Source organism: Brassica napus, chromosome A9 (genome assembly GCF_020379485.1).
Source record: "Brassica napus cultivar Da-Ae chromosome A9, Da-Ae, whole genome shotgun sequence".
Classification (NCBI taxonomy): Eukaryota; Viridiplantae; Streptophyta; class Magnoliopsida; order Brassicales; family Brassicaceae; genus Brassica; species Brassica napus.
Window position 1 is genome coordinate 11743696 of NC_063442.1, and position 12294 is coordinate 11755989.

General features: G+C 31.6%; 1 protein-coding gene and 1 pseudogene across 1 annotated transcript; both read right to left on the bottom strand.

Moving 5' to 3' along the window:
- Window positions 1-673: 673 nt before the first annotated feature.
- On the bottom strand, window positions 674-2995 carry LOC125577867 (annotated as a pseudogene).
- Window positions 2996-3304: 309 nt separating this feature from the next.
- LOC106434264 (alkane hydroxylase MAH1-like) lies at window positions 3305-5113 on the bottom strand. The gene has a single exon (XM_013875104.3). The coding sequence runs from the start codon at window positions 4908-4910 to the stop codon at window positions 3420-3422; it is 1491 nt and encodes a 496-aa protein (XP_013730558.2). The 5' UTR covers window positions 4911-5113; the 3' UTR covers window positions 3305-3419.
- Window positions 5114-12294: the final 7181 nt, after the last annotated feature.

The following is a 12294-nucleotide window of genomic DNA, read 5'->3' on the forward strand; positions in this document are numbered from 1 at the left end:
ATGGCCGCCTGATTATCACAGTGTATGGTAATTGGTGTTGATGTCTCTATGCCCAAGTCTCTTAGCAAGTTTCTGATCCAAATGAGCTCACTAGTCAGCTTCCTCATTGCTCTATATTCTGTCTCAGCACTCGAACATGATACCACTTTTTGCTTCTTACTTTTCCACGTAACTAGATTGCCTCCAATGAAGGTGCAATAATCTGTAGTAGACCTCCTATCTACTCTATCACCAGCCCAATCTGCATCACAATATCCCACAATCTCTGTGCTCTTGTTGCAGTCCATCCAAACACCTTGACCCGGGGCCTCCCTTAGGTATCTCATGATCCTTTCCACCATATTCCAATGATGAACCTTAGGTGCTTGCATATGCTGGCTGATTTGGTTCACAGCAAAACAGATGTCTGGTCTTGTAATGGTGAGATAGATCAGCTTCCCAACCATCCTCCTATAGAGCTTGAAGTCTCGAAATGGTTTGTTTTCAAACTCTCCCTCACGCAAGACTTTATAGCCTTCTTCAAGTGGTGTTTTAGCTACTCTTTCTCCAAGCTTTCCTGCCTCATTTAAAATATCAAGTGTGTACTTTCTTTGGGATAAGAAAAGCCCCTTTTTAGAGCGGCATATTTCTATCCCTAGAAAGTACTTTAGCTCACCCAAATCTTTAATGTCAAAGGATTAGATCCACACATGGCATCGGACCAAAAACTCGGGTTTCACGTGTAGAGATGTTACAATGGATCCAACCACACAAAATATTAGAGATATCTTGGGCAATGTGTATATTACGGACCAAGACTGTGAAGTCTATGAAAACTCTCAAGACTAAAAGGAAAGACTCGAAGATCAAGTTAATTTTAAGATATTCTTAGTATATTTACATTAAGTGTATAAGAAAATTAGCATTATGTAATGTTAACATTATGTTAATATTACCGCTATATATATACATTTTGTATTCTCTTATCAAACATAACACAATGATATATCATATTCTATTATAGTTTACACAAACTTACTTTGAGTAGTAAGGCGGATTTAAAATTGTGCAAAATATCCCAAGTTGGAAAACTATCATCTCAAATTTAGCCGTTTGTGTCATGACACGGACAAGGACCATTCAAGAAAAATATTATATATGGGGCACAATAATTTTCATATATTATATATATAATATTTTTACAGCTTTAGTATATTTTTAATAGAATACTATATGATTATAATAAATATTTTCACTAATTAAATATACTCATTATTTCTGAAAATATCGCTTTACAAAAACGTTTGTTTTTAGCAGATATATATATTTTATGTTTTCAATACATTTTATATGCATTCATAGTCACAAATTGTAATCTTAAATAAAATTACATGTACTATTACTATCTGTTAATCACAGAAAATAATATATTTATTCAGATTTAAATATTTATCTTTTTAGAAATAGAAAATAGTGCAAAATGAAATTTAAAATTCAAGATTGATATTTAGGAAATAAAACTGAACAAATTAGACAAATATAACTAATTTAATAAAGTTTAAGGGAACAAGTAATGACACTTATAAAATATGAGACACAACAGTAATTATATACTTTAAATTGTGGGCGCAGCTAGAGCTTTCTGGTTAGAGATCTTGGTGCGACTACCCAGTGGGCGCAGCTAGAGCTTTCTGGTTAGAGTCGTGGTTGGAGTTCTCGAAGCTCAGTCTCCTACTACCGGTGGTGGTTTGCAGGTTTGAAGTTTGTCGACTGAGGAGTGCAAAGCTGTCCGGCAGTGGTATCAATCATTTGGAGCAGCGTTAGCGGGCAAGCCAATTTCTACTGCAGCGTGTTCTTATATATCATCAAAGATATCATCTCCATTTGACAATGCATTCATTTGGTCAAGCTCTAGCCTCTGTTCTGCTTTTTAGTTCTATGAGTTAAAATTGACTGATTGTTCCTTGGGTCTCTTTATGTTGCTTTATTTCTTCACTTCCCCTGTGTTGCTTAGTTTAAATTTCTCTGCTACTAGTATCGATGTAAATTCTGTCAAAAATGGTATACGATCTTAACATTTTTACCAAAATAAAATAAAATTATATACGTTAAATTTGACAATAAATAACTAACAGATGGAAGAAAAATATGGTCAAATGTTCATGTGGCACTATATGACATTTTATTGGAGAAGAATTTTTGAAATCTATATCCAGTCGTCTAAGGCGCGGCGATTCACTCAGATCAAGACAAGAAAGTAAACAAGACTGCAGTGTCAAGCTTTCCAGCATTGGAGAACCAGACAGAACCTTAGTAAAAGAGTCACCGAGGGAAGAGTTCCTCAAAGACAAGTTCTGAAGTGATGTCCAAGAAACGGTGCATTTCGGTCTAATACCAAAGTAGATGAATTGCTTTAGGGATGAATTGCTGAAGAAGAAATCTGGAAAAACGTAGTATGCATTCAATACGAAAGAAAGCTTCTCCATGTTGTGGGAGATTGCAAACTTGATCAAGGTATCACCGTGGTGACTCCTTTCGCTGGCTTCGGATGTTTCTCTGTCAACGTAAAGATGGAATCTCATCATTTTTGGGGCAGTGTAGCTGGCTAGGGTTTCGCGAATACAAGAGATGATTTGAGATGAGGAAAAGAGAGATAAGGTGTCTTGCACCATACATGCCTCCAACGTTTGGACAAGACGCTAGTTGTAATGGCTACCTTGGTCGGAACAAAGGACAAGATATGGTGGAGCATCTTGTCTGGTAGAGAACTGATTAAGTCTACACCACCAAAGAGGTTGCTAGGGTTTTGTTCACCGGCAGGGGCGGTACTTTTCTCCTTCGGTGGTTCTTCCATGGCCGTTCAGATTTCGATCAATCCCGAAATTTTTTTTTCTTTGTTCAAACAAGATCTTTCAATTCGTTTTATGTGTGCGCCAACTAAAGATAGTATTGATCCAGATATCCGAAAATTCAAGGTACAAAGATTAATTTCTTAATTATTCCGATTTCACCAGATTTACTTCTTAATTATCTAGCTCCAAATAGTCTTGAATTTTAAGATATTAAATATTTGTCTAAATATTTTTATCTATACTATTATTTGAAAAATAAATTTGCTGGTTTTATGTTCAATTATTAATAACCTAGTTAATAATCGTATTAATTATTAAATACGAAATATATATATATATATTTTTTAAAAGATATGAAAAGATTTTATTCAGATGTAATTAAGAGAAAATATAGGAATCTCTATTTGATTTTCTTAGAATTGTTAAAACAATTCAAATATGTATAAAAAAATAAAAAATGGTCCAACTAAAAAAATCACGCAAGAAATGATGTTGTGACTTCTATTTTAATAGAGTACATACTATAACGCATTTCATATCGACAAGGGAAAACTAATAGTTATCGTAGAAACCAGACAAACATAAGAATCATATATTCTTCGTGACTGTAACTTTAAGACCATGTTTCATACGGAGTATGATAGAGGGGACTGGTTCTATCTTTTGACCTTCAACGACCTTGAAATCATACTTTTGTATGATCTCCATAGCGACCATCTTCATCTGCAAAAGAGCTAAATGTTTACCCAAGCAAGTTCTTGGACCAGCATTAAAAACCAAGTACTTTGATGAAGGTTCACGTTTGAGCCCTCCATTCTCTGAAATCCATCTCTCTGGTTTAAATTCTGATGCGTCTTCTCCCCATACAGATCTCATTCTACTCAATGCATAGATACAGATCACAATCTTTGATTCTGCTTCAACTCTGTGCCCGCTTGGAAGCACATCTGACTTTGAAGGAGACTTGTGGTTGAAGGGAACCGGCGGGTAAAGTCTCATTGATTCCAACAACGCAGCGTGTAGATACACGAGCTTCTCTAGGTCTGTGGGATCAAAGTTTGTGTGGATCTCTTGTCGGATCTTGGTCATAACATGAGGATGCTTAGAAAGAAGCCAAAAGAACCAAGTGAGAGCTGAGCTTGTGGTGTCCCTTCCTGCCAACAATAGACTCAAAACAACATCTCTTATAAATGTATCATTACCCGGCTTCAAGAGCTTATATTTGGTCGTGTCCACGTTCATATAATATGTTACTGCGTCAATTCCTGGCTCTTTTTTCACGCGACTTATCTCTTCTTTTCTTCTTGAAGATATGATCTTCCCAAACAAAATGTTGAAAATCTCCGAAGCACTTCGTATCTTCCTCTCAATTCCAACACCAATCAGGTTTTGAAGCCTCCACAAGATCACCGGTTTGAGATGTCTATAGAAGATAGCTTCTTCAGAGAAGTCCGCAGCTTCACCAAACTCATATCCGGGAATTTCATAGGATAGAGACATTTGATCATAACCAGTCATCAAAATGGAGGCAGTATCAAACATGAATCTCTTGAACACATCTTGTAAGTCTATGACAATGTTTTCCTCAGCAGCTTTATCAAGAAATGGAACAAGATCATCCTTTAACTTACTTGTAGTGCTGCTTACAGAGAGCTTCAGGAAGTTCTGATGGTGGAATAAGGCGTGACCCGACTTCCTCAGATCCTCCCATAATTCCATATCAGCGGTTACGATTCCATCTCCCAAGATATCAAAGATCTTCTTGAATTCTGGTCCTTTAGATTTCGCAAAGTTTGAGTTGAGCATGTGATTGATATTCCTTGGATCAACCGTGAACAACATGTCTGTTCCACTAAACCATGGCCCTTTGAAAGCGAATGTCATATCGTTGGCCTCATGAACCTCAGAAAGCCAATCAAAAATTCGAGGGATATTGAAGAGCATTCCGGGAAGCATCCCGAGGAAAGGCCAGTTCTTCAGCGAAAGCAAATTGTGAGATTTCTTGCAAAGAAAGAAACATTGGTATATAAGGAAGAAAATGAATGCTATGAAGACTCCAAATAAGCCTATCATAGCCATTTTTACATACAAAAGGATTTATGAGTTTAGATACAGAAATTTTTGTTCATTTGGTTTGCTATATATACAAAGATAAATGTTGTGATTGACAAATTGAATGCAGAATGTTATCGTTGGCAAACATGTCAAGGATTAGGCTCACAAGGTATCGGACAAGAAACTAGGCATCGGACAAAAAACTCGTTTTTCATGTTGAGATGTTCAAATGGGTTCATCCACTCCACACAAACGTAGTCGAATGATATAAGGCAGATTTGAAAACTATTATCTTAGGGAATTAAACAATTAGAGCACCTCCAATAGAGGTTCTTTCCATTGGGGTCCTTAATATATGTGTTATGTATATATATATAGAGAAAAAGACTAAAATAGCACTAAACCAAGTTTTTGTTCCCAAAGTAGCACTCAAGGCTAAAAGTCACAAAAATAGGTTTCATTAAAGAGGTAATATACACTTATACCCCTTGGGTTAATTAATCCAAACCTTAGGGTTTAGAGTTAAGGGGTGGGGTTTTGGAATTAGGGTTTAAAATTTTATAAAAAATAAATTCTAAAATAAAAAATAAAAATTTTAAAAACAGTTTCAAAAAGTATTTTTAAATTATAAAAAGAAAATTTGAAAAAAAATAAACAAAAATTTGAAAAAAAAAATTTGAAAAAAAAATTATAAAAATTTCGAATCTGAAAACATATAATCTGAAACTATAAAAAAAAAATTTCTTTTTTTCATTTTTTTATTTTTATTTTATTTATTTTTATTTATTTTTGTTTGCTTATTTAATTTTAAACCAAGGGTATTATGGATATTTTACCCTTTAATGAATGTCATTTTTGTGACTTTCTCCTTCTAGTGCTATTTTTGAGACATAAACTTCAAAAGGTGCTATTATTGACAATTGCCCATATATATATGTATGTATTTATTATATATACTAGAGAGTTTTCCGGGCTACGCCCGGATTTTTCCTATAATATTATTAAATTGAATTAAACTTTTGTATTTTTATTTTGAGATAGTAATTTCTGGTAAAATTGTATTGTAACTCTTTTATATGTAAAGAGTAGTGCATCTAATTTTAAAAGAATGGTTATTATTGATGTTATTGGATTCAAATGTTGTTATATTATTTTGGTAAATGATGCTATGCGCGGTTAGTACATCTGAATTTTTAGTTTTTATCCTATTTCTATATAAATTATTTTTTTTTAACTTGAATTTATTTTGCATATTTTTTTTTTATTTAAGCAGTTTTACTAAATAGTTCATTTACTATTTTCTTTGTTTCTTCCAATAAATTTAAAAGATAATTTGTTATTTCTTATGGTATACCACATATCTTAGAGTAAATATTCATTTACTACAGGGGGATGAATATTTAAAAATTGTTTAAATTGTTAGAGTAAATATTTAATATAATTTTTTATTAATTAAAAATAAATATATTTGTTAAATTTTGTACATGTTTTTTTAAGACTAAATAAATCATGCTATGTGGATAATTAGTTATGTTTTTTTTCTTAGGGTGGCATTACATCATTTATTTCTGAGTATTCATGCTGTTGTACTGGAAGTTATTATCATATAATAACTTATGTGGTGCATTTTATATTTATTATAATTTATTATTTATATATATATAAGTGAGATAGTATTTTGTAAGTTGTGATTGAGATGATGTAACAGTAAATTGTAGGCTAAAAATATATTATTATGTTTAATATTTATTTTGTTTCAAATTATAAGTATTTTGGGTTAAAAATACAAATATTAAGAAACATATCTTTATATATTTAGCATTTAATTAAATAGTAAAATTGACCAATGATAAATTAGAGAGAAATTATCTCAAATAGACATTTTAAGTTAAAAGTGATAAACTGGTGATAAATTATAGGTAAATAAATCTAAACAATCATTTTTATATTTTGTATAGATATAAATAAATTTAAATGATAGTAACATAAATTACTTTTTAAGAAAATTCTTTTTGGGAAAAAATGATATTAACATAAATATATAATGTATTTTAATATAGATATCTATTAAATGAAAATTATTAATCGTATGGTTTTATGATTTTATGCATCTTTTATAACAAAAATTGTAAGCTTATGATAACAAAAGAAATTAATGTGAGACTTTTAATAATTTTAGTAATTTATAACAGCTCTTGAATATCCACTGCAAATCATCAACGAAAATTTTGAAATAAAAATATTTTTATATTTTTATGTGGTATATACTTTAATACATATATTTTGAATATCTATTAAATAAAAAATTTCACTCATATGTTTTACGATTATTTATATTTTCTACAATACAATTTTTAAACCCTTGATCACAACCTTTAATGTGGGAATTTGAATAGTATTAGTAATTTATAGTCATTTTCTAAAATTCAAATAATAAAATATACGAAAAATGTAAATTTTTGTTATATGATCAATATGATATGTTTATTTTATGTTAATAATTAAACATAGACTATGGAAGATAAGAAAAACTGTTATTTACAAAAATGTAAATTATATTTATATCATGTTTTGTGAACATCACTAAATATCTTCAGACTAAAATTAATAAACGTGCATAAACTCCAGAATATTTCAGTTTTCTTTTGTGATTTCCAGTACACATTTTCTCTTAATTCTTTATTCACCTCTTCTTTATTATCTTAGAACTTTATCATCTCCATAGCCCTTGCAGACAACCTCTTCCGTACGTAGCAACACTAAAAATGATTTAATACTTTTTTGTCACAAATATATAGGTTCTGATGAGTCCTCTGACGCAAGTATGTGGATAACAGAAGTACAACACCCTAGAAAGTAGATGCACATGTTGTAATTCTTATTAAATGTGTATCTGCATGTGTGTTGTGTGAAAGCACCCATTGATGTGAAAGCTCACATGATATTGGATTCTCTGATTAGTATAAAATAGTTTGATGTTTCTAGTTAATAAACATGAGCAATCAGTAAGAATCAGATCAAGAAACTGGCGAGCTTGAAGATGGATTTCTTCATATCCTCCTCCCCTCTAGAAGAAGCATTTCTCAATGTATATCAGATGATTTCCATATTTGGACATTACAACAAACAATCTCAAAATATTATTAACAAAAAATTTTTTTTTGGGTTGTTGGTTCCAAACCCCAAACGTTCAAACTTTAGGGAAGGTGGTTGACTTATCCGTCAAACACATTGAGACAGAGGGTCGAATCAATGAGCAGTTGAGAAGATGCACTATGCAAAGAAGCTGCATGCTAGAAGAGCCGCAAAAGAGTTTGACATGAAGTTGTTAAAAATAAATAAACTTTTTAGCCATTCCGCATTGGACCAGCACTTCCCTTTCTTTATTTTAGAAATGGCTTTTGGAACTTCCCACGAACCCAAACTCTGTACATGTTCTTATTCTTTCTCCGGTTTACTGCTTTGACACAACAATTTTCAAGCTCGAACTGCACTCAAGATAGAAATATTAATAAGACATGTGATCCATTCAAATGTTTTTGTCCCTATTCATATTTTGAAGCCACTTATAGAGAGGACTGTGATAGAAACACCATGTAACTGTAGAATCCCAAATACTGCAAAGACTGTGCCTGGAAACGCACATGATAAAAAGAAAGTGAAGCAGAGTCATTAAATAAATATTCTAAAGCTGTAACTTCAGGGATTCAGCCAGAGCTTAGTAGTTGTGTGTCTAGGTCCGCAGAAAGGCCATCAACAACACTGAGGCAGACAGGCTTGTCCCTGAAATGGTTGAAAATATCAAATACCTATTATCAAACTTTATGGTTTCCTTGCGGCGTTGAGTGCTCTGGGTGTCTTCGTTGTACATGGTTTTGTTACTCCTAATTTCTCCAACTATATCTGTTAACCAAGATAAACATAAACGCTACTTATTATATAGCGTGCTTGTAGTGAAGCTTTAGCTATTCAAACCTGAAAAAATGAGTGCTGGTATTGGCAAGTGACATGAGCTACTCGTATTGCGGAACCTGAAGCTCTCCCTCGGGATTCAGGATCAGCTTAGTTGTGTCTGTGACCTCCACGAAAGCTGTATGGTCCGTGAATTTAATAGAAACGGCTGCGTCAGCAAACTTGAAGGTAGGATTGCTTCTCGGAATCAAACCATTTAACTCATAAACTGGGCCTTCTTTCAAGATATGTCGGAAGGAGTTACAACGGTAAAAGGTGATTGATCCTTAGATGAGTGTTGCCTGCGAGAGGCCTCGAGTAGATGAAACAAATTACAATAAATATTAAATCGATTAATCAGTTCTAACAGCATAAAGTAAATATCGAGTTACTTTGCATCATCTTACATCATAAACCTTAAATAAAATCAATAAAGGAACACAAAATCATATAAACTAAAACTTTCTAAATCAATAAAACGAAACCAGAATCATCTGAACTCAAGCTTTTAAAAAAAAATAGATTGATGATTGAAGAGAAGATGAGTTGAAGGAGAGGGATCTCACAAGTCACAACTCACATCTATTTATACTGTTTACACACCGCCTTTCACATCTAAGCCAAACATTGAAGATGAATCGTGGATAGGTGAATCAATTCGAGTAATCACACAGCCATTAATAATACCGTTTCAGTTCGAAAGAAGAATCGCGAAAGGTCATCACAGTCGCGTGACTTGCGTCGAAGAAGAAAGACGATTTCGTTTTTCGTTGAAGCCAAGAGAAGCCAAAAAAATTAAGCAAAAGTAAGAGAAAAAGCCCAAACCAAACACGAAGCCCAAATCAAGATTAATCAAAATGACATGGATGATTGTTGTAATATTAGTGGCTGATTTTTTCATCTGACGTTGACAGCTTTAGAGTGGAGTATATCTCCCTTTTAGTATAGTATATATAGATATAAGTAATTGTGGGGTTCATAATTTTTGTAGAATTCCATAGATAAAAGTTCTTAAAATAGAGTTTTAAGAATCCTTAAGAACTTTTTTATGGGGTTCCACAATAATTGTGGATCCCACAATTATTTACACTTATATAATATATACATACATATATATATATACATAATACATATATTAAGAACCTCAGTTGATCAAAAAAAAAAAACCTCAATGGAAAGAACCCCATTGGAGATGGTCTTAGGTCTCGGACCGCCAGATAATCCATGGTTGTAAAAAAAGAAAGGTTACTTTGATAGGATATATTATCAACACTTTTAACTCTAAATCCTGATTTTGAAAAAGGATAAAAATAAAGTTATACTCTAGGATTAACTAATCTAGACTTAGGGTTTAGAATTAAGGGGTGTAGTTTTGAGGATATGGAATCAAATTTTGAAAAATTAAAAATAAATACTAAAATGTTCAGAATTAAAAAAAAAGATTATTTGGTCATTTTTCTCTTTAAATGTTATTTTGTGACAAACTTAAAAAGACTATTTGAGAGAACGGCTTTAACAAAAAGAAAAGAAACATAACTGAAATAATAGATCTAAAGAAACTGAGCAGAAAGATAATTTTTTAGCTATACAGTGGAATTTCTCAAAAAAAGAACAAAGATAAAAAGAAAAGAAGAAGAAAAATATGAGAAGAGAATATGGAATAAGAGAAGAAGACATTAACCACTTTCAGTCATAATTTATTGCGTGACCATTTTATCGCGAAATATTTGTGACAATATGAATAATCTCTGCATTTTGTGACTTTTTCATGAATTTTTCTTAGTTTTTGTAAACGAATCACGATTTTTCTTGAATATTTCGTAGCTATAAGCCTATAACTAAGATTTCTATTAATGGATGTGAAATGGCGTAAGTGGAAATAAAGTGGTAAATAGGTGGTAATGAGTAATGACTAACTCAGTTATGAAAAAAAAAACTCATTTATGAAATATGATGCATGACAAACCATATGATTATATAAGTTACCAAAAAGTCCGTTACTTTTAGTAGCCTTAGGCATTATATAGCCACAAGAGTTTGGCCTTAACCAAAAAAAGTTCGTGACTATTAATTTAGAAATTAACAAAATTAAGAATAACCAATTCATTAATATATAGAACTGAGATACAAAAACCAAAGATCATCCATAAGAATATATCAGTTGATACAAAGTAAGCAAAAGTTAAAGTGTTTAGATATTTGATTACAAAGTTCACTTCTTTGTGTTTGTTGTAATATTGGATTCTAAAGTTGCTCAAAGAAATAAAATATAATTTACGTTGTACAATATGAAATGCGATTTTTTATATGTATTATTCATGCTTGTTTTATTTTCTATTTTTTCTTCATTTGTATTTTAAGAAAACATATGCATCTGAAAGTATTCATAATGTTTATATTCCATCAAAACTTTTAGTTTTAAAATAATTAAACGCGATAACCCACATTTAAATAGCCTAATCCGCAGCGGATTTAATTTTATTTTTGTCCGTGCGGATTAGCCCACCGTTGCAGTTTGTATATATATATATATATATATATGAAGACGCGCCTCGCTAGTGGGCTACTTGGATACAGCCCGCAGATCGCAATCTACCTTCACATCTGTAGTTGGGTTGGACGATCTTACATTTAAAATTCCTAGTCACGTGTATATAATGATATATATATATATATATATATATATATATATATATATATATATATATATATATATATATATATATCAAGTCGGTTTGGAATAAATCAAACTTCATAGACAAATCTGAAACATCGCATTTACGGTATATAATAAGAAAATTGGGTTTCGGGTTTAGTTATTTAATAACCCTATATAATAATGTATGTTTAAAGATTTTACAAAAGGGTTTAGTTATTTACGGTACCAAAATGCATTTATCTTTACAAAAATACTTCCACAAAACAAATTATGCATATTTTTCTATATTATTAAATTTATTCAAAAATGCTTTCTTACAACAAGTGCATTTATCTGTAATAAAAGATTCGTTTATGTAGATATCATCTACTACAATACTCAAAAGAAAAAAAAAATCTTTAGGATATGTTGCATTTTCACAAAAATAATCGCTGTGTCCGTCTTCACGTTCTCTGTCAATATAAGTGCGTTTTTTCTTTGACTTGGTTGCTCGTTGACGATTAGCGGAAAGATTTTCGAATTCTTCATTAAAAGTTTGTTCCGTATACTTTCATACAATGTTGATTCGAACGTTTCTTCAACCGTTTCTTCGAAAATATCACGGGAAGAAGATGCCATTTTCTTTAGTAAAGAATTGAAGAAGACGATGATATAGAGAGAATTCTTAGTAAAGAATACATAAAGAAGATGATATAGAGAGAATTCTCAGTTTTCTAATAAACTTTGTGTTTTACAATGTGAAATATATAGACAAATGTTGACGTGTTTACAATAAAAATTGGTGGTACATAATGAAAA

Bases quoted from the DNA above. Each gene is read 5' to 3' on its own strand.
- LOC106434264 (XM_013875104.3), bottom strand. From the start codon at position 4,910: ATGGCTATGATAGGCTTATTTGGAGTCTTCATAGCATTCATTTTCTTC.